The sequence below is a fragment of the Lupinus angustifolius genome, chromosome LG15, assembly GCF_001865875.1.
Source record: "Lupinus angustifolius cultivar Tanjil chromosome LG15, LupAngTanjil_v1.0, whole genome shotgun sequence".
NCBI lineage: Eukaryota > Viridiplantae > Streptophyta > Magnoliopsida > Fabales > Fabaceae > Lupinus > Lupinus angustifolius.
In genome coordinates, this window is record NC_032023.1 from 19,726,861 (window position 1) to 19,750,967 (window position 24,107).

At 32.8% G+C, this 24,107-nt stretch overlaps 3 protein-coding genes and 1 pseudogene across 3 annotated transcripts; 2 read left to right on the plus strand and 2 right to left on the minus strand.

The window, feature by feature from the left end:
• Positions 32-2,661, plus strand: LOC109327463 (F-box only protein 13-like). The gene is made up of 2 exons (XM_019560616.1): positions 32-690; positions 1,060-2,661. The coding sequence occupies exon 2, from the start codon at positions 1,075-1,077 to the stop codon at positions 2,317-2,319; it is 1,245 nt and encodes a 414-aa protein (XP_019416161.1). The 5' UTR covers positions 32-690; positions 1,060-1,074; the 3' UTR covers positions 2,320-2,661.
• Positions 5,430-8,245, plus strand: LOC109327519 (G-box-binding factor-like). The gene is made up of 2 exons (XM_019560692.1): positions 5,430-6,866; positions 8,030-8,245. The coding sequence occupies exons 1-2, from the start codon at positions 5,887-5,889 to the stop codon at positions 8,076-8,078; spliced, it is 1,029 nt and encodes a 342-aa protein (XP_019416237.1). The 5' UTR covers positions 5,430-5,886; the 3' UTR covers positions 8,079-8,245.
• On the minus strand, positions 11,353-14,778 carry LOC109328291 (3-ketoacyl-CoA synthase 10). The gene is made up of 3 exons (XM_019561692.1): positions 14,323-14,778; positions 13,232-13,860; positions 11,353-12,226 (listed from the first exon to the last, which is right to left on the minus strand). The coding sequence occupies exons 1-3, from the start codon at positions 14,731-14,733 to the stop codon at positions 11,650-11,652; spliced, it is 1,617 nt and encodes a 538-aa protein (XP_019417237.1). The 5' UTR covers positions 14,734-14,778; the 3' UTR covers positions 11,353-11,649.
• Positions 19,435-20,427, minus strand: LOC109327763 (annotated as a pseudogene).

Sequence of the window (24,107 nt, forward strand, 5' to 3'; positions counted from 1 at the left end):
ATCACTTTTCCCCTCAAATAAAATGGTTGTCTTTGTGGATAGGGGCATTGAGCAATGAGCATTGACTTTTGTGAATGTAGTTGTAGGAAGTAGCATAGTAGGGTCCCTCCAAAAGAAGACAATGATTCTATTAACGAGGAGAGGAGCCATATAAAGAGAGAAGAGAGGGTTTTGGTACTTGCTTTTTGGCTTTTGAAGACAAGAGCAGTGACACACAAATAACACACCTTTGACAATTTAGGTGGTCCTTTCTCTTTGTTTTATGCATGTGGCACCCCACCACTGTTTTATTTAGTGTTTGTGTGGAATATAATGTCATGTCATCACTCATTTGTTAAGTGTTTTTCATTTTCAGACCCCTTAGAATCCAAAGCTTAGATTCCTTGGATAGTAATAAAAGTCAACGACTTGTTCTGTTTTTTTCACTTCTAACAAGTTTCAACCCTCTAGTGTGTGTGTATGTGTTCTCATGCTTCAACTAGAAAAGTGTCAACTCTTACCAACGAAGCTTCCTACCTCACTTCCTACTCTTTCATCTTGCTTTCCATTTTTCCACCCCTACTTTTTTGGATTTCCTGCATTGCAGTTCCTCCTATTTAAAACATACATTCTCTTATCAATTTATTTAGCTATTGTGTTTTCTGTTATTTTCTATTCCACTCTACAAGGCACCACTTCCAGCACTATCAGGTTTGTTCATTAGCTTATCTTGCTTCCATAAATTAGTGTGTTTCCATCTTTTGTTAATTTCAAATTGAATGGTGTGAAAGAGGGTACCATATGTTTCTGCTAGAATAGTGTTCAATTGCTTGCAAGAATGCATCAAAAGTTGCAATTTTTCTATTGATCAAATATCAGGGAAGAAGAGTATATAATGTGAGTTAAGGAGTTGGGGAAGGAAGCCAAAAGTCTTGATTTTTTTTATTCAAGCCACTCCTTCAATGACATATAATTTTGTTTTTTTGGTACAATTTGGTATTGTACACCCCTAAGATTGGTAGAGTCTTTGAAAATGAAATGTTCCTTGTGTGATAACATCTTATTCCTTTGTTGCTGCAGTTGTTAACAATTTCAATGGAACGAAATGATGATGGGCATGGTCAAAGTTTGAAGAGAAAGTCACCAGAAAATGGAAATCATGAACTCCTCAACAACTTTTCTCTGGATGACCTTAATGAAGATCTCTTTGAAAGGGTACTTTCATGGCTGCCAACTTCCACATTCTTTCGCCTTACTTCTGTGTGCAAAAGGTGGAAATCTGTTGCTGCCTCTTCAAGTTTCAAACTTGCTTGCTCTCACATTCCTTCAAGGGAACCTTGGTTTCTAATGGTTGCTCCTAATCTTAATCAATCAATTATATTTGACTCTGCTGAAAGCACTTGGAAAAGGCTCAATCACCCTCCTCTTCTGCATGAAGAGTCTAACCAAAGTTTCATGCCGGTTGCAGCCTCCGGCGGCTTGATTTGCCACCGTAAATTATCTGGAAACTTCATTGTTTCCAATCCTGTGACAGGATCCTGTAGTGAACTCCCTCCACTGAATTTTGCCTCACAGCACCAACCTCTCAATGCCATAGTGATGAGCACTGTTTCCAAAGACCAACTCTCATACAAAATTGTGTTAGTCTTTGGTGAACTTCCAAATCTTTGGTTTAATGTCTACAATGCAAGCTCCGGCTGTTGGGAAGATGTGGTCGCAATGAAGAGAAACGTCGACGACGATTCAGTGGAAAATGATTCAACTGATGACAATGCTGTATACTTCCTCAGCAAGGCTGGAACTGTGGTTGTAAGCAACATGCAAAGAAGTCCATCAAAGCAATATTCATCAGTTATTACTACTAACAAAGATGGCGAAGAAGTCATCTTTTTTCTCAGCTCCTCGGCCAAACTGATAGCTTGCAATTTGACAAGCAAGTGCTTCTTTGAATATCCTAGGTTGTTGCCTGTTCTCAGTGAGTATTCCATTGATGTTGTGGAGTGCAACGGCGAGATGCTAGTTGTTTTGTTATCGGAATTTTTCGAAACCGCGAGTTTAAGGGTCTGGAAATATGATGAGGCTAACAGAGGGTGGAACCAGATTGCTGCAATGCCAGCAGCAATGTCTCATGAGTGGCATGGAAAGAAAGCAGATATTAACTGTGTTGGGTCTGGTAGCCAGATATTCATATGCTTGAACTCCACTGAGCTATGTACTTATGTTCTGTGTGATTTGGTTACAAACAAGTGGTTTGAATTGCCAAAATGTTGCATAAATGGCCAAGTCATGGACTTCATGTCTGCATTTTCATTTGAGCCAAGGATAGAGGCTTCTGTATGACAGAAAAATGGCCAGGCCTGGTATCTTGGCAGCTATTTCTACTTTATTTTTCTGTTATCTTAAGTCAATTTTTACGAGATTATTTCCTTGCATAAAATGTGAGAGATACCCTTGATAGTACAAGAAAAAACTCAAAATATCTTTTCATTTGTAATTGGGCTTGAATTGTTTAAGCAAGATAGGTAGCTAGTGGATCAGATGGAAAATAACTAAATGGTTAATTACTGACTGAGATACTGTAATTTTCTTCATTGATTGTTAGATTTACACTGTTTTCTGTGTGTTATTAACTATTATCAATAAATGACCTTGTTGGTGATTCTTTTCCCTTGGGCATTTATTTATATTTTTGGTTTTTCCTCTGATTTAGTGGGTAAAGTCAAGGTTATCAAACTCTAGAATATCAGTTTATATCTCTCAACAATATTATTTAAGTAATCAAACATGAGTTGAAAACAACAATTTAATACTTACCCCTAAGAGTTGTTATATATTTAGTTTTGCTCTTAAGTTAATAAAATCAAACAAAATAATAAAAAGTATAAAATTAGATTCATAAATCAATTGTAATCTGGTTAGTAAATTACTTGTGTTAAGGGGTGATTGCGTAAGAGAGAGGGTATATATAACTTTTGGAATAAAAGTAAAAAACACTTGTGTGACTTGCTCAGAAATCAACTGAAAAAGAAGAGAAGTGAAACTGAGGAATGGGCAAAAGAGAGAAATATTGATTGTATGTCACGAACCTTGTGACATAAAAGACAAAATTTTAATGAATTGTATAGGATTTGAATCAGAGTAAACCAAAAAGCAAGGATAGCAAATTAAATTTTACAGTCCACTTTAACTTTAACATATGATCCTGACAGTATCAATATTGGTGTAAGCTCACCTCAACAATGAATATTTCTTACAAAATCATAAAGAAATTGAATGTCACAAATAACACAACAAAGATGTTACATTTCACTAGGGTCCATGTGACTAATAAGGGTGTTACTAAAGTAGCACTATTCTGATTTTAAAATGATGTTTATATAATTAATGTTGTTGCAAGTTTCATATTTATGTGATGGAGAAAGAGGCCAAGAGGGTATAGGAATATAAAAGTGGGTTCATTGGACCAGCACACCGGGAGCGGCAGATGCATTGTCCAATTCTGATAAAATGACGTCAGCTTGCAAGAAAGGCCCAATTGGAAGAGGGAAAAGTTGGTTGGTTGGTGGCTAGGGATAGCAATTGGTACTCACATCCATGGGTATTCGAAAAAAATATCTATAATGGGTTGGGATTGAGTCTGTGTTTTTGGACCCATATAATATGGAAGCCGAGATCTGAAGGGTATGGGTCCGAGCAATAAGGTACTCAGACCCATGGGTACTTGGACATGTTATTCCTTCCTATATATGGAAGGAGATCTAGTCACTCTAGGAGTAAGTTTAAACAACTTACTCCACATCTCAGCCACAAATTCTAGGAAAATATAATAGTTTGAATTAGTGAATAGATTTATACCATTAGATTTCCCTAGAATTGACAGTCACATATGTGGATCCCTATATATATATATATTGTTTATGCATAACGTTATATTGTTAATTCGTAAATATAATTGATATGTTGTTAAAAAATAGTATTTAAGTAGTGATGTATTGTTATGTTGTTAATTGATATGTGTAATATAATATTATGTTGATTAAATAATTCTTATTAATCAATTTTACTTATAATGTTAAAGTAGAAAATTTAAAATGTGTTTAAAATTTTAAATTATTTTTTATAATTATTTAAATAACATATGAGAGTGTAATAAACAATTACATATTTACATAAATTATTGGAATTTTTTTAATGTTTTTAATTTGTGAGTACTTGTACATCAACTGAGTACTCAATGATCTATGGGTAGCAGATCCAACAGGTATCAATATGGGTTTGGGTGGATCTGAGTAAAAAAAGCAACAAGATGAATACGGATAATGCACTACCTAGAACCGATCACACCCATTTGGATCCCTGGTGGTGGCCGATTAAAACATAACGAAACAGTGGTGGTCCATGCTCAGTTATAACTGAAAGTGACCTAACAAACACAGGCAAATTACAATTTAATCTTCTCAACACAGGACATTTACTCAGTGGAGACCACATTATTATTATTATAAGAATTGATTTGCATTTATAGGCAAATTACAATGTTTGATTGGAGCCTGGAAGCTGAGGCATGGTGGCATTGGCAGTAACTGCAGTGTGTAACAAAAAAACAACGAGGCGTTGGATTTGAGTTGTCACATCATCACCGTCAGGGCCTGTAGTTGGGTGTTGGTGTGAATAGAATCGGAACAATGAAAGTGGCTGCGTCAATGTCAATGTCATTCGTTAAAACCTTATCCTCTCCCCTTTTACACCTTTGATTATGTCATAACAATTGTGGCCAATCCTTTCACTTTCATTCCTCTTTTATTATTGTATTCAGTTTATTTTGTTAGGAGAAAGTAAAACCAGTTTTGTTGTTAGAATCTTCAATTTGATTATGACAGTAAATAATTTTTACATCACACCTTGGACAAATTCATGATTATAATAAGTATTGGAAGAGCAATTCATGAACCCAACTTGTTCAATACCTGTTCCTAGATGGAATATGCTCTTCTTGCTTTAGTGTCATGTTTCTAGTAGAGTCAATACATACAGGATGTTAAACATGTTTCAGTAATAACTTTGGGAGATACTTTTTTACGGTGCAGCGAAACTGATCATTGGGCAGTGTTGACCACAAACAATCAAATAAAGTGTATAGAATAAATAGAAGAGAAGAAACATGAAAATTTATTAACGGGACTTAACCAATTATGCTTACGTTCTCGGTAGCGCGTTTAGCGGCTATCAAAATATTATTAGAAATTAGAAAATAAGGATTACCTTAGCACACTCATTATTTCTATTTGGTGCTTATACCTAGTGGACATTGTAATAAGAGACTTGAGTCCAATATATAACATTGACTACTCTCCTCTATTTCAATACTAGATAATATGAGACTAATACTCATGCATTTACTACACATCTTAATCACACCTATTGTCAATATGACATGGTGAAACCAACACTCAGAAGAATCCATTTAAAGCAGGTAATAAAATGGTAACAAACATAGGTTTCTGCTGTTTGCCAAAACAGAGAAAAGTCCAACATTTATTTTGTACACTATAGTCCAAAATATTTTAAAGGCCCTATGCTATCCCCACCCTACCTATTTATAACGCTCATGAGGCCATTCAGGAGGACCAGAAGTTTGTTCTGATCACTACCTGCCTCTGCAGTGTCTTGTACTTTCTCCCTCAGAAATCAGAATTTTAGTAGTAGAAAGAAAAACCCATGTTTCTACCAACATATCACCTCCTTTCTCAATTATATAAACATCAAAGTTCATACAAAACCAGACATAGATGAGAAGTTGAACCCCTTCAAAGCAAGAAGCAAAAGGAGAAATGGTATTATATAATCTCAGTAGTAACTAAGCTTGAAGAAAAGAAGACCATAACCACATCTAAAACAAAAGACACTATGTACCCAAAAGCCCATGGTGATGTATGTAAGACACATCAATCTACACAACATCCAAAACAACATAAAAAACAAGTTAGGAGGAGGCTTCACACTAGCAGGCCTTATCAAGAAAGGCTTCTGAATATGGCAGAAGCTAGGAGGGAAATTGTCACTGCCTTGAAATATCATAGAGCATCTATGAAACAAGCCACTGAACAGAAGCAGCAACAACAACAACAAGCTCAGGAAGAGCATCAAAGGCCATCAGTATCACTCCAATCTTCTCAGCAACCAAGTTTTGAGCAAGATGGAAGATACAAGTCTAGGAGAAATCCTAGAATTTACCCTTCATGCACACAGAATTTTCCAAATTGCATGGATGGGTTTTCACATTCATACTCACCTCATCTTTCTTCCTTAATTCCAAATTCTAACACCTACCCTTCAGCTTCCCCACATGCTCCACCACCCCTTATGGCTGATAACCACAATTTCATACTTCCAAATAAGACTCTGGGTCTGAACCTCAATTTTCATGATTTCAATAACTTAGATGCTACAACTCACCTCAATAACTCATCATTATCCTCATACTCATCTTCTCCTCCACTTTCTGTTGGGACTGATCAGGATGTTCCTTCAGCACAGGGAGAAGTAGAAGGGTCTTCTTCACTGGTGAGTTCTATTCAATCATGTAGTACAACCTATGTTGCTGGAGGATTACACACAGCCATGGATGATGAGGGTATGGCTGAGATAAGATCATTAGGAGAGCAATATCAAATAGAGTGGAATGACACTATGAATTTTGTCAAATCAGCTTGTTGGTTCAAATTCTTGAAAAAAATGGAGCATGGAGCACCTGAAACCAAGACTGAAGGTGATGGTGCACACTATAGTTTTGAAGAAATTGTGGAGTTTCCTGCATGGTTGGATGCAAATGAGAGCTGCTTAGAGCATTGCTCTGAGAATTATTTCCAAGATTCTACTTTACCTTTGTAAGTTCAACATAAGTCTCATTTTTTCTTAAAAAATGAATTTTTTAAAGAGGTGCTTTTTGTTGGTACTTGTTATTATGTTAAGGATAAGGGATTGGAAAGTTGGGAGTTTTTTATAGTCTTGTCACAGAGAGAGGGAAGTTTAATTATGTATGTGTTTGGATCAGATTCACAAAACACAAATAATCAGATTATTAGATACTGAAATAATCTTAATGTTCAATCTCAACAACATGATACAAATGCTATAATAAGATTTCAACAAATGATTTGAAATAAACACCATGGGTCTTATCTTTTTGCTACACTGCAAACTTTTGCATCTTTTCTCCTCAACAAAATCAGAAGATATAGAACTGAATTTTCAATTCTTCTGGGACAATTTTATATGTATCTTTATATTTTTCTTCTTTGGGATCATTAAGTTTCCCAATGATACTTAAATTGTGATGTAAATTAGTTAACAGCAGATAAAGTTCAACTACAGTATAATTGAATACTAGTGATTTCCCTGGCTGGTTTCAAGTATATATTGTTAAAGTTGGTTTTGGAGCATAAGCCAAGAGCCAAAAGTTGTCGTAGTTTTTCCTTTCTCTATTCTTTTTTGAGTATGAATATTTCTTTCTTTGGTCATCTCAAATTCTCAATCTAAACTCGAGTATAGAATTATACACCTCAAAAGCAATCTTCTGGCATGGTCCATATTTTGTTGTGTATGTTTCTTTCCTTGTGGGTTTCTACTGTGAGGCCTAGTGGAACAGAGAATCTGGCCCAGTGGAGTTTGGATGCACCCTCTGGGCAATGTAAAGTTGAAAAGTAAAATAGTTAGATAAACATTAATTAACAATTCTGAAAAATATTATTATAGGTGAAAGGGTAAGGAAAGGTATAGAGAATTGTTAATTTAAAATGGTAATTTATAATAAACTATTATGATGTAGTTTAATTTATATAGTCGACATGAGATTAAAACTTGGTTATTATGTGTAATTTCATCTCCTAAAAACTTTTTTCTTCTGATTTTTGCTTTCTCCACTTGAAAAATCTAATTCTTTTCTATGTTAATTGTGGCTGAAAAAATCCATTTAGTTTTGGCTTTGGACTTTTTAAGAGTATAGACACTAAATATGCTAATAGTCCTTTTTCTTCTTCTTTCTGTACAGTATGGACATTGGAGATTTTGGAGGCATGGATGAGGATTGGTTATCGTGATCAACAAGGATTAATTATTTTAGTTACACCAAATATTTAGCTTCTCTCTTATTATATTTTGTTCAGTTACAAGGGTTTGGGACACTATTTTATTATAATCCCTCACCCTCTCCCCCTTTTTGGAAAATAAATAAGGCTTGCAAAATATCTCAAGAGAATTAGTAATATGAAACAACATTTTTCTCAAATTGCGCTCAATTTCCACAATATTGAACAATATGCGATATCGATGCATGCATTTCACTCTCGTTCATTTAAATTGCTAGTAAAAGTTATATATTAATTTTTTTTACCAGAGTGAAAAAAGGAGAAAAGACAAGGATGAATGTGGTTGTTCTCTTTGGTCTGAGAAACTCTTAATTGGTCCAGGATTTTCTCATCATTTGTCGTTAGATTAATAATAATTTTACATATGACATAATATAATTAAAAAGGAAGAGATCAAATGAAGGAATGATTATTTTAACAAAGAGAACTAACCTACACGACATGGGAAATGAATTTTTTCAAGTTATTTTTTAAAGATCGGATTAATAAAATGAAAAAAAAACGAACACTTAGAGTATTTGTTCCCTGAATTAAATATGCGGTTGAGAGCCAAAAGTCAAGTAGAACACTTGAGAGGATTAATGATCTTGTTGTCTGAAACAAATGTGAAAACAAGAAAATAGTTAGATATAAATAAATCTACGAGTGTCATATAAAAATATATATAAATTGGAAGAGAGTGGAACTAAGATTTGAAAGAATACAAAGTACAATAAAACATTAGTTCCCTATACTATTTGGATACGACATCTTTTGTCTTCTAATATTTATCACTTCATATGATATAAGATATGATTAGTCAGAAAATATTTAATAATAAATTTTTAATTTAAATATATTTTTTCAATCAATCATAACTAATGATACATAGAATAATCGTGTATGCTCTCCTTATTCCTTATCTATAACTAGTTATTATGCTAATATGTATAAAGAATAAAGAATAAATAAGAGGGAACACTTGATACCAGTGAATGCTTGTTCATTTATTATTTTAGCTGTTATAACATAATCATAAATCGCAAACATTCTCCCAATCAATCATTTACTAAATTAGTGTTAGTTATATCTAAAGGAAATACTTTTGTACTTAAACTTCCTTCTTGAAGTAGGGTTGTTTTGAAAAGAAATCTCCTTTATATACGTATTATTTGAATTAACACTGTAAATTATTTTCAAGTACATAATAATCTTGAGCTAGATAAGTTGACATTTTTTCACCATTTGGTGTGTTATTTGACATCTATCAATATATTTCCAGAATTTTTAAAAAGTAAATCAATAAATAATAAAAAAACAATAAATTTTATTTAGTTTAACATAAATACTTCTCATGTTTAATAAGTAACAGGGAGTACCTATATCAACTCATGCACTAAATCTGAAGTTAATTATATTTTTAGCTAATTCTCCAACAAATCTCTATATTCCAAACTAATGTTGAAGAATTTATTTATCCATTAACAAAGATTATGGTATATATATATTCTAAGTTTTTTCCCTCTAACCTTGTTGGCAGAAAAAGGAAGCTCAGAAACACGAGAGATATCACGTCATTAGTAAGAAGCAAAATGTATTCAAAATTGTTGTGGTTGTGGTGCGTGACTTTGATAGTTTTGTCTTCCTGCAGCGCATGGTGACACATATCATGGCTTCTCATTATTCATAACACCATCCACCGTATTCTCTGCTAACCAAATTCTTGCACCTACCATCATTTAAGCCTCCAAAACATGTAATATGATTATTTTTAATAAAATAGTTATAGTTAAATATTATAATTTTTACTTTTTTTTATTGTAAATGGAAATTGTGTTTGAGAAACAGAAGTTACTTAAAATCGGAGGAATTTTTTTGAAAAGATAATTCGTAACTTCAGGTGAAAAGTTTTGAAAAAAATATCATGACTATTATCCCCAACTTCTAAAAACTTAAAATCAGTAAATTTGGAAAAAGTTGCACGAAACAAGTATATAACAATATAACTAGTCAAACTATATTGTAAATTTTCCGTTTTTCGAGTGAAGAACTGGTTAACTGGTACTGCAATGCTTCACTTTTGTGTCCAATCAGTAAAGACATTAATATATCTAAACTAGCAAGTTGGGTCTTCTGTAATTCATAATTTGTACTTGACAGTTGACCAATAAATAGGTGGTTGAGATGGCATTTATAACGTGTATAGTGAAACCACCAAACTTTAATAATTATATTTTTTCTTTCTATTTTACCATTTAAAATTATATCAATCTGTTTCCAAATTAATTTAGGCAGTTGAGGCAGAGCTTTAAGGTAGCCTTTACTAAAGAGCATAACTATTAGGAAAAGTTTAAGGAGCACATGGTATTCCACATGAGTCCATTCGATTAGGCAAATCTCTCATGTTATATGGGATGACGATGAGAAATCGATTCAGTATTTATAAATTAAATGAGTTGAACTTGAATTAAAAATTAAGTTTGCTAAATAAACAAACTCAACTTGAGTCAAATACAATTTGATTGGGAGTCATAAGGTGGTCTGATAGTGAAGAGAGCGGTCGTAAGGAATGGAGTGCAGGAGGTTGTAGGTTTGAGTTCCACCATCAACAAAAATGGGAGTTATAAAGGGTGGTTTGATGGTAGGGTGTAGGAAGTTGAGGGTAGAGTCTCACCACAACAAAATACTAACATATTAACAATTGCCAATAAACAAAATACAATTTGATTTATTTTATCTTTAACTTTATATATTACATAAATAATCATTCGAGGAGACAAACTTGATGAATGAAGCTAATAAATTGAACTAAACACTTCATGGATTTCTTGATGAACCAAACTAATTCAAGTTAATGAATTGAATCGAACAGTTCGCAAACTTCAATAAAACTAAATTCAACTTAGAAACATAACTTATTTTGAACTTGAGTCTAGATTCGAACCGAGTAAATCCTTATCATATTTGAGCTATAATAAAACTCAATTCTGTTAACTAATAGTCTTGAGTGTGCCAAAAGAGTGTGTCCGTACTATAATTCCTCAATCATGTTGCTAATTTCTCTTTGTTAAATAAGATGGAACATAAAAAGGATTTTGTTCCGTATTTGATGTACTTTTATAAAGAGAATATAATATGATAAGAAGATCAAAATGAAAAATATTTGAAGTCCATTAAATGGGGTGAAATCATGTTTGACTCTGTTATGTGCATGCAGCATGCATACCTAAAAGACAAGTAATGCAAATTAAAACATGCGAAGAGTCATGTAGCATTGGCTATAAGTAAATAATCCATTAACTTTTTAATATCAAACTCTAAATAAAGAAACATAGAAACAAGCACACACACACAAACTGTATGCCTTTCAGTAACAGTATCCAATTTCAACCCAGGAAAATAATTAAAAACAGATATAAAATCTAAAGACCAATTAACTAAGTAGTACCATTATTGATCACAATCTTGAAACATAGCTTTCTTGTAGCTGACTCAATAATAATAGTGCTTTCACCTTTTCATGTTCCAGTCTAGTTCCTTTTTGTTAAGTGAGAGACACAGGGTATGTGTTGATGCAGTCAAGCCAAGGGTTGTTCCTAGAACCCTTTGTAGCTCTACGCATGGCACGCCAAACAACACTGTTACACTTGAATCCAGAACCAAAAGCCAGTTGCCAAATACGGTCACCTTTTTTCACTCTTTCCTTAGCTTCCAAGTAAGCAAGTTCATACCAAATGCTACTGCTAGAAGTGTTGCCAAAACGGTGCAATGTCATTCTAGAAGCCTCCATGTTTCTGTCACTCAATTCTAAGTTCCTTTGAAGCTCATCAAGTATTGGCTTGCTTGCAGCATGCACACAAAAGTGCTCAAAAGCTAGTTTGTAGTCAGGGATGTATGGCTTTTTTGATGATGCTAAATTGTTGCCATCAGATTTTTTGTTACTACCAAATAAGTGCCTCCACCCCAAAGTGCCAAAAAATAGGAGCTGCTCAGAAAAGGGTAGGACTAAAGGTCCTAGTGTGGTGATGTTGGTTTTGAGAGCATCACCACCAATTTCAATCAAGTCTTTGCTGATCTTTAGTCCCTTGAATTTTTGATCATCTTCCTCTTGATACACACACCTGTTGTTTTATGTAGTACATGTATTATGATGATGAAATTCATTAGAACATTATTATCATAAAAAACTAAAGTACTAAACTAATTAGACCATGCAAACAACAAACGAACAGAGAAAACGGTTGCACAGTTGAAACTAAATGTGAACCAAGAAAAAGCACTAGCGGGTAGGGTATTTAAGAGCATTTAATGAGCTTGTTTATTTCGGGTGTTTATTGATACATTCACAGGCCCACATGAAAGTTTAGTCACATGTGAGTAGATCAATTCAGAGCAGCACATGGTATTTATAGGTCTTAAAACAGATTGTGGTTCTATGTAGTATGTAGCCACCCTTGCCAGGATTTTACGAGAGTAATAAAAGTCACAATTTTGATGTTCCAATTCACAGTAAGTAACAAATTATACCATCTCCTTTGAAAATGAAAAATAATAAGAAAGCTAAATTGTGGTACATCATTTCTTTTAGAGAAAAGAAACGTGTCTACTTTAAGTGTCATTCATAAATATAAAAATAACATTTTCGGTACATATATGAGTATATGACCCACCACAAATCCATAAACAAGTTCATAGTATAAATTAATTATTTTATTTATTATGAAGAAATAAAATTAAGAAATGATTATATAAATTAAAAAGATAATATAGTGGGTAAACTATCAGGAGTCAATATGTGAAACAGATATGTAAGTAAGGGGTTGTGAAAAAATGAGGGACACAAAGTGTATAAAAAACTTCAATTAGGAGGATGGTAGCAAATTTTATAGAGTGATAGCTTAGACTTAATTTTCTAGTTTCTCCTTTGGAATTATGTGCTTATAAGGAATTATTCCTAGAAGGCCTACTGTTCATGTAACTATTTTATGAGAAAACGGAACACCCACTATAGATTTCATAACTATAGAACATTATTATGTAACATATCATCTGATTTCAAGCTTAACTTTAAATCTAGTAAACCAAAAAGAGAATCAAAATTAGAAGCTGCATTAGCAAAAACAAACCTGAAACTACGGTCATCAGCACCCTTATGAGTCCGAACAATATGCTCAAGACGATATTTGCCACGGCTATAATCACGACGACGGTTTGAAAGCAAAAGAGCAGAACAACCCATACGAAAAAAACAGTTAGGAATAAGCATAGACCTTTCTTTCCCTTGGTACCAGTTAAACCCTACCATCTCAGTACTCACAACAACAGCATAGTTATTAGGGTTAGATTGAAGAATATCCCTAGCCAAATCTACAGCAATGATACCAGCACTACAACCCATGCCTCCAAGATTGTAACTCAATATGTTACCCCTCATTTTATAATGGTTTATTATCATTGCTGATAGTGATGGTGTTGGGTTGAAGATGCTGCAGTTCACAACTAACACTCCTATATCTTTTGGACGAATTCTTGTTTTTTCAAAGAGTTCATCTAATGCTCCAAACATTACCATTGATGCTTCAGCACGACCTTCTTTCATTGTTGCTGTGTTTTCAGTTGATGATATTACTGCCTTTGGGATATAGGTCTCGTCCCCTATTCCTGAAGACATTAGGATTCTTTTTTGAAACTCCAAACTTCCTTCTTCGAATTTCCCTGATTTTCTTGCTACCTCTATGAACTGCTCCCTTGATACCTGAGTAATTAATAAGAAAAACTAAACACACTCACCCAAGTCCTAAGAGAGAAAAACATTGTTCATCAAAGAATAATGTTTCTATCTAAATGTCAAAACCAGAATAAGTGTAAAAAATGGGTGAGATAGACTCTTGATGAGACAAATTTGTGTAACATGATTTGACTTGTGTTTGTAGATTTTCAATTCAGAAATAAAAGGGCAAGTCTATGTTCAAAATCTAGATACAACATCTCTCGATCTATCTTTTACATAATATCTTAATACAAATTTTTTATGGAAAAAATGAAACACTTAAATGTCCAAATTTAGTAGTAAATTCATTATTTTTTATGAAGATTTTCTACCTTTAATTCCTTAATCTAAGTATAGATTAGCAAGATATTTTTCTACTTACTATCAAACTAGCAAATAATAAACTAATCCAACCATATGCATCATATAGTAAGTTTTTGTTTTTACCTTGAGTTCATCTTCAGGTCGATAGCATGCATAATCAATGAGATAAATAGGACGTGGCCTTGACATGAAATACACAGAGAAAGTGAAAACAAAGACACCAAATGAAGTCAAGACAGTAGCAAGGTCATAACTTGCATCTTGCCACAACTTCTTCCACAGATCTTCTTTGCTGAGACTACCAACCTCAGCACTGAACACCACAAGAAGAAGTGGTATAGTGAGCAAGTAAATGCCATGGTTTATGAGATAATGGTAACCCAACTTCACATACTTAAGGTTCACTGATTGAAGAAAATCTGGCAAGCGCCTCCTCACCCTTACTGAGAATGTCATTGACCCTGCATTGGGTCCAGTTGACTCAATCCCTCTATTCACTATCTCAGTTGAAAACAGATCTCTTTCACTAGCCATGGTGGAAGAGATAACTATGAATATTATTATGTGATGAGGGATTAGGATTATATCATGTGTATATATTTATAACAATTTTGAGTGCACAAATGGTGGGTGGAAGATAGTTAATGTTGCCACCTAATTGATGTTTGTGTAGTTGAGACCTTCAACAGCCTTAAATTTCTTCATTCAATGTAAGTGGGTGCCTGGGTTCAAAGTTCTACACAATAGGAAGTACCATCCATTTTTTTTCTTTTTCTTCTCGATCGGTCCTTATATTGTAAAGAAAAGTTTTGTGTATATCCATATCGATCTACTTGCTATATCATTTGGTTCTCTTCTTTTTAAGATTTGTAAAATAAATTGTAAAAAAAATATAAATCTCTCCACTCATCCACCAAACAATCTTCTATTGAATATATAAAGTATGTTTTGAATGTTTTTTTTATAGTTTTTATATTTCCAAAGTAATTGTACATTTATTTCTTTTTTTCAATTTAATATTTGCTCTTTTTAATTTGGGGAGGACTCTTATAAGAGATATATTATGAGGATATAGCAAACCTCGTTTAAATTAAATATGTATGATGTTAATCAATGCTCTTCCGACAGTTGATGTCTAAAAAGAAAAGAAAATATTTTGAAAATTACAACCTTTATGTTTTCAACTTAATAAATTAATTAATTCACAGCGAAAAGTTAATTAATAGTTTCCAAGAGTTAACTAAATCAATAAAATTATGAGACATGAAATACAATGATCTAGATTCAATACAAATGACATAATAACTTTTACCATGTCATCTTATATCATGTCTGTGTCAATACAAATGAAGTAAACACATTAATAATTTTTAAATTTAAATTTTTTAATTAACATAATATATTTTTATTCATAGATATATAAGAAAAGATTTGAAAGAACATATCCGAATAAACTTAATATCACATCTAATGAGCCCCCAGCTATCCTTAATGTATAGTTGTGTACCATTGGTACAGTTTAGTTGCTTTCTGTTTTTCCTTTATCTTATCCCACCTTCTTCAATAGCTCAATATGGCAACCATAGCAAACTAAACAATTAAACCATTTTCTTTTTTTGTGCAACTATGCATTCAGATCAATCCATGATAATAACACAATAGGTGAAAAATGGAACAGCTGATTATTAAGCTCACCTAATGGAAAGCAAGATCCGAATAAATAAGCAGAAATGTTAAAATAATTTAAATAACTGCATGTGATAGGGAACAATAAGTGCACATACACAGATTATGGTTGTAACAAAATGTGCATTGCAATTTTCAGTTGGAAATTGGCTCTGATACAATAAGTGTATAGTGTATGTACAAAAGTTGCAATCAGAACACTAATATAATTAGTTGTTGTCAGAAGGGTATTAAGGATTAGTTGCAAGAAGTTCCTTAGTTTTTTAATTAAAAAACTTCCTGATTAAATAAGTATTAACACTCACAAAAGCTTAAGCCATAATAGAATTATGGATAAATAGATTAACAATTAAGAGAACAGCATGTACAGCAACCATAAGTGCAAAGTTAGACAGTTAGAGTGACTTGTAAAACAATGCATCTCTAGAAATGGATATTCTAACATGTTCTTGATACAGAAATAAATGCATGGTTTTGTATAGAAGTTATTCGAATATGCTTAAACTTAATAGTGCTACGAATTTTCCAAAAGCATAAATCTATTGCTACTTCAAGGGCATGCAATAATTCACCCTTTAATAGGCTTGGCAAGGTTGTTGACTGTGTGTATCGGCAAATTGCCTTGTTTTGAAGAAGCTTTTGATGGTTACAGCTTACAATTCAACATAACAAGTGGCGAACTAAATGGACTTAAATAAGTGGCTAACCTAAGGGACTTAAACAAGCATAATTGCAACCTCGTGACCAAATTCTAGAAATTCATAGAACAAGACAAGTTATTTGTTTTGTACCATATATTGAATATGTTCACTTCAACTTGGAAAACATTTCATGTACATTAAAATAGGATTATCTAATTTGTTCATGCATTGTGCATAAGAAGATAAGGATAAAGTGTCAAATACAATGTTCAATATTCCAATAATAGGACTCCTTCAACTATAGGACTTTCATGTATTTAATATTAATGTTACTTACTTCGTTCTATATATTTTAATGCTTAAAGTTAGATACATAATTTAAGAAATCATTAAATGACATAAAAATATGATACTTTGATTAAAATAACCACATCTAATGCAAGTTAGAAACTAAATTAAAGAAATAGAAATTGAAAAGGATGAATAATAAATAATGATATATGCAAGTTAAGTATATCATACTTTTTAAAGTGCTTCAATGATAATTACTAACTAATGATTTAAGACTTTGGCATAATCTTGTTAGGCAAGCAGGACCATTGTCTATAAGAACAATCACTTGTTGTACATATACTTCAAAATTCACAAATCAACCCATGAAATTTTCCGATCAAAAAACTAACATACTAACATTAATAACAAAATACTAAGATATTAACAACTAACATACTAACATTTGCTGATAAAAAAAAAACACATGAAATTTTCCATCTACTCTTTTGGCCAGTAATCAAAGTTATACCGGTTAAGAGACAAATTATGGTGATGAATGGTGATGCAACTGGAATGAATTTATTTTAACTATATGATAATAACTGAGTGATAAGAGAAAAAAAGGCAAAGAACTTGGTCATGTGATGTGAATAATAATAATCCAGCACATGCATGTTACAGAAGTGGTTGAAACAGAAACTACCTTTTAAAGAATTGGAAAGACAGTTGTGACACTAAATTTGGGGTTGAATCCTTCTGCCTGAGGGAAACACTGAAGTTTGTTACATTAACTTTGATAGTGAGATACTGACATGCATAGCAAAGTAGATATACTTAATAATGAACATGACACTGTAACAGCAGCCAGCAGGTAAAGATAAGCTTTTACAGTAATGAAGAGACACAATCAACTGCCAAATTAAACACAAGGATGTAGTAGTAGTAGTAGTTAACTCAAATAATTATAAAAAGATAATACATATTGGAAAGCATGTCTATCAAAGACTTAAAGGATAATAAGATAAATCATTTGCAATTCATCAATCATCATGGAAGAAACATGTTATTCTCATCTAATCTAAATTCTCAAATTAGGGCTAAAGCAAGTACAACAATAACAATCAAGTTTTTATTTCACTATGTAGAATCTAAAAAGGATAAGGATTTGTTGTCCCTAAGTACATCCTGAAGTTTGTTTCGGATGGGAGAACATCTTTTGTCCCACAAATTGTATCACTACATGTACCACAAGCCTATGGTTGCTTGAAAAAATATTTTTAAGTTAAAAAATTAATAATTAATATGCCATGACAATTAATAATTAATACTACATGTAGTGACATAAATTATGAGATAACAGATGTATATCCATCCCGGACCAATCAAAATATGTCATGACAATTAAAAGAATTAAATATTGATGATTTTTCAATTTTTGCTTTATTTTGATTGGTTCGGGGCAGAGTTAAGGACATACTTATTGACAGCAAATCTTTGTCCATCTAAAAGGGACAAAAATCTATTATCCCCACGCACATACCGAAGATTATCCCGGTCAATCAAAATATGTCATATCAATTAAAAGAATTAAATATTTCATGAAATAAAACAAGATCTAACCAATAACCACACTTGACTTTACTGAGTAGCAGGTATTTTGATTTAGTTAGTAAAAAGAGTCTCTTAACTCTTTGAGTAAGACATGGTCATTCCCCAAGACAAAATTAAGCATCGTACTCTCATAATCAAATTGCCCCCCTTCAATACAAATTTAATATTTCTGTTTGTGAAAAATCAGATGAATTATTTCTGCTGAAACAAATACAAATTCCATTGAACAATCTACTTCTCTTATTATTTTAGGAACCAGATTATTTTTATTATCTCTCCCTCTAAAAATTTAACAGTTAATAATGATACATGTCCTTCAAAAAATTTAAAAGTTAATAATATTTTTATAAATCTTCAAACTCACCTCACATTTCAGTATTATACAAGTGTCTAATATATACTAAATGTCATTTGTAAATCCTAAATATTGTATCTTATGCGTCTAGATGTGGTATTTTGAGTGTTCAAAACTTCAAATAATGAACTTTTCTTTAATTTGTCCACCCACTTTCTCATCATCATTCTCAAAGCTCCACAACCCTTTTTCAAATGGCCTAAATCAAGATAGAGTAAAACTGCACAAGCACAATGATAGAGCTCTGCAACTAAATTATGCCCCATCCTCTCCTTCAAAAAGTAGACATGGTATGTGCCAGTTTAACTTAATTATGCCCATACTTTCATTTAATAAATAATATGACTACAATCAGAGGTTGTGTTTCTTTAAAAAAAACCTAGTAAACTTAAGACAAGCTTTAAAGCCACATTACATTGCCTATATATAGATGGGTTTAAACAAAGAAAAAGTACTAAGTGATTGCATCATCAACCATTCATATTTTATCATAATTAACTCTTTAGATAAGTAATACAAATAAATGATGAATGATATAGTAACTGTGTATAAATATTTACACGTGATATTATATTCTTGAAACAATCACATCAGCTAGACTCTTTATGGAACAGGAACATCACATCATACAGAAAATATGAATTCATTAAGTACAATCAACCAAGCTAGTTATTTATGTCCCTTTAAAAGCTGTATTTCCAGGGTAACAGGATCCATACCCTGCATATCAAACACAATGTTGATAAAAGACCAATGTCTTCCACATGGTACCATTTCTACCTTTCGAATCAAGTTTCTCTTATTCCCTTAAGTAACATTTGTTACTAGTATACCTTAAGTCTTTACTTAATAGTGAAACTAAGCAGTCCATGCATAACAGCAATTGCCCTTCTTTCAAATTCAAGAGAACCAACCTTAAGACTGTTTGCTTCAGCATAAGGAGACAAATAAGGCCTTTGCTGAAAAAGTTGAATCTTTTTACCATAACTAGATACCTCTTATGATTTGCATAGAATTTTAAAGGGAGTGGAAGTGAAAGCATATTGGGGTGGTGATTTCAGTAATTACACTAATTCCATTTATGCCATTCACGTTCTTCTCCAACTATGTAATTGCCCAATTAGGGTTCCAATTCACAAGCTCCAAAAACTCAATTTCATCTAATGACTTACCAAGTCTAAAATTGTGAGGATAATTATGATCCCAGTGGGTTCTAAATCCATTGGCAACCCAAAATGTCTTCTAAAATGAGCAATCTTTTCAATGGAAGACGCTTATCAAGCGACATCATCAGAAACCTCGTAACATGTTCCGCAGCTTTTTCCGCATTGTTCTCATTAACCCTTTTCTCTTCTTCAACCAAGACTTCACCTTTACGTGTCAAAACCACTCCATAATACACCTTTATGATACTTGTCGAGTTCGAAGAGTTTGAGCGTTTTTCGAAGGAAATTGGAGATCTTATGTGGCTTGGGAAGATTGGTTTGCATACAGTATTGGTTGAGGACCGAACGGGAATAGCCATTTCTGGTTATTGCTTTAGAATCTCCAACAAGAATAGGATTTTGGAAGTTATCTTCCATTTCTCTGTTGCGACTTCAAGATCGTGAAGTGAACCCCTTTCATTTTTGTACTGTTTTGGATCCGTTTACTTGTTGTCATCCATAGAGTCTGATACCGAACGTGATACATAAGAATCGTCTTTTATCCTCACTTCCACCAAAAAATATTGATTACATTGATAGAGTATTTAATTCTGCTATTGAAAGGGGAAAGCGAATCTAGTCCAAGAATAGATGTCTACAAAACCTTAGGCGCACCTTCATAATCTTTCACTAATTTCAACTATACTAGATAGAGTTTCAAAAGGGGAAGTTGATGAATAAAAGAACTGTGGCGATTGGTTATTACTTCATTTTTTCTTAATATCGATGGAGATTCTGACCATTGTCTACTGAGCTGCAAGTTCATGTAGCAGTTTGGATGAAGGTTTATTCTTGACTTTGCTATTTGTTGACTGTCCCCCTTTTGTGGTTCATCACTTGATTTTATGTGCATCGTAGGGGTTTTCATTCTGAAAAAGGAACAAACCTATACTGCTCTAGGATTGGTGAATGAGTCCATTAAATTGTATTAATATGGTACAAAGATATGCTACCCAATTCATATATGTTCCATCCTGGTCAACTGAGCATTCCTCATTGATCAGGTTGGCCTTATCCAAGTATTGTGCCATGGGCTAGATGTACTAGGCCAGTTCGGGAACACTATCTGACATCTCGTCTGACACGCTGCCAATAACTACGCCACCTGCAAATCCCACCTAACCTCTTGCCAAGACGACAAGGACAAACCTGTGATACAACTGTCTGACCTGCTACAAGCTATTAGTCAACAATGCACAGAGTACGACCTACCAAATCCGTCTGACAATTGTAAAGCAGCCCCCGACAGACCCATATGGTCGGCCATGTCGACAGTACCTGCCAAGAACTATATCATTCATCCTTACATTGTAAATAGGGGAATCCCCACAAAGAAGTATTCATTCATTCTCTCTTATTTGTTATTACTCTCTACTACCTTCCATCAATCTCATACTAACTTATCCTTCGAGAACCTTTTAATGTACATCCAGTGTCAGGTCCAAGCTCAAGCTAGATATCTCAAAGAAGACCTCTAATCCTATCTATCAACCTGACTCATCTGACTCTTCCATGAAGACTCCTTGCCCGATCTCCTGACGCGACCTAACTGACTTATAACACAAAAGAACAATATCCTTTATGTTGTGTGAGGATGGGGATCATCCTCAATACTGAAGAGTTCAATACTGAATGAGGATTCCACACGTAAGAGACTCTTTTTTCAATGGCTATGATTTAAATTATTTTCCAATTAAAAATAAAAAATAAAACAAATTATGTTTCTCCTCTTAATTTAGTACTTGAGAGGGAGTATAAATCATCTTCATTAATGAAGAGGCAAGTCCTTGAAAAACCAAAGAAATTAAAATCTAATATGTAATGACACGAACAAGGCTATCCTCTTCATTAATGGAGAGGCAAGTGATGTTTTTCCTCATATTTTGAATGGCAAAAAATGTGATTTTCACATTAAAATAAAAGGATAAAAATGTCATTACATATTACATTTGTGTGTTATCTTATGACACTTATCTCTCCATTAATGGAGATGATCTTTATTCATAATAACGCATCTATTCTTTTAAGTATAATAAAATAACATCTTTGTCATTCAAAATACAAGTAAATTGAAGTACTTATGTCTCTAAAGAATCTCTATTCATTGATCTGAGACATGATATGCTGTGATTGCTCCTAGACACCATTAGAACATGATCTTGGATGAAGATTTTTTGTATGAGTTATCCTTTGCACTCTCATTAATTCCTTTTGGCTACTTTTTTTTATATCCTCAAATGGGAGTAATGACATATTAATTGCGGTATAGATAAAAGAATATATTTATAAAACTAAGGTATTATATTAGGGAAAGCATACTCTTTTATAATAGAGAGATAAGTTATCACTTTTATATTAACATACCGAAATAAAAGGTATCATCTCATTGTATCACAAAGATAAAATATCAAATTATGAATACTTTTTTTTATTTTAGGTGTACTTACCTTTCCATTATCGGAGAAGAAGAAGATCATATATATCTCATTGTCTTGCACTTCTAATATTGAAAACAAATACATATCACAAGTCCTGTATTAGAATAATTCTGAGCTAGTACACATAAAATTTTCAGGAAAATATGAAATCATTGTTGAAATGGTAGTAGGCGTGGATAAGAGAGATTCTTGATGAACAATAAAGAATGAGAAAATGTTATCGAATTGAATTAAATTCCAAAGTTACATTGAATCATCTATATAAAGGGAAGAAAACACTAACTACCTAACCAAATTAACTAACCGACTAACAAAAACTCAATTATTTTAACATTCCTCGCAAGTTGGAATGTATCAAACATTCCAAGCTTGAAATAATTGTGTTGAATACGATGATATACTCTAATACTTCCTCTTGCTGGTGAGTGAATCTTCGTCTCCCAGTTTTGAAATCTGAACGAGAAGCAATACTGACGCTTAACCACTATTTGGCAGAAGCAATTTCATCTGATGCTTAACCATCTATTTGACAGAAGCAAACATATCATAACGGATGAAAGAGAGAAATGAGATAGACCTTAATCTTAATCCTTATATGTTGCTTCAAATTAAATATGATATAATTAAAATAAAATATTTATAAGATTTGTTCTCATCCATGCTAGGTGGACACCCCTTATCCTCATTTTAATATAAATTTTCCTTTAGCAAAACAAACATCAAACCACATTCACACTACAAATTCTCAAAAGTACTACAAAGTTCCAATTTTAAGGCTATCCTTCCTAACTGTAAATGGAAACTTGAGGCTTCCTTTTGATTAGCTTTCTCCAAAATGAGTCTTGGTTAGTTTAAAACCATTTTTGGTGATGCCAAATTGTGACTCTTTTTAAGGTTCACCATTTTACCATTAATGGTGTGTTATAGCTCTGTCTGGTCATTTACAACTAATGCTGATAATGATCTAATTAAAATAAGATTGAGATGATATTTTCTGGTATTCAATTATGGTCGTTTGTGATTAAAACCAGCGTATTTGCCTCAGCCATGTCGCCATGTCGCCATGTCAGTACAAAATGGAGCTTGTTTTGTTGCACGTCATAGATAGGTTTATATGTTTCTTTGTCATATTCTAGAGAGAAGACCAAAGTAAGTAGTTTCAGTATCGCTTTGGATGACAGATTATGGGGAAGAAAGCTAGAGTTATATGAAACCCATGGGAGAAAAAGGAGGAAAGACAGTTACGTTGGACTTAGGGTTTTGCTGGAAAATAGCAGTGACAAATAACTTGAAGGAGAAGAAACCAAGTAGAAAAAAATAATGGCTTTATCATGGTTACAGTGTTGCAGCTCATATGTTTACAAAGAATCACATTTTTATTTTTTTTGCAAATCACATAATATTAGACAATATTTAAATGTATTACATTATTAGTGTAAAGATTTATATATAGTATATTATGTATCATTTATTTATATTAATTTTCTGAAGAATTAATGATAATTAAATAGAAGTGGTGGATAATATAGTAAAAATGTATAAAACTTTTTCATTTTCCATACATATATTTTTTCTCTTAATTAAAAGTTATTGCAACCAATTATATAACACTGGCTTTTTTCCTTCAAATGTGGGTAAAGTTGGAAGTTGTTACAAGCAACATAACAAGAGAAGCTGAACCAGAAAAACTGGCATACTT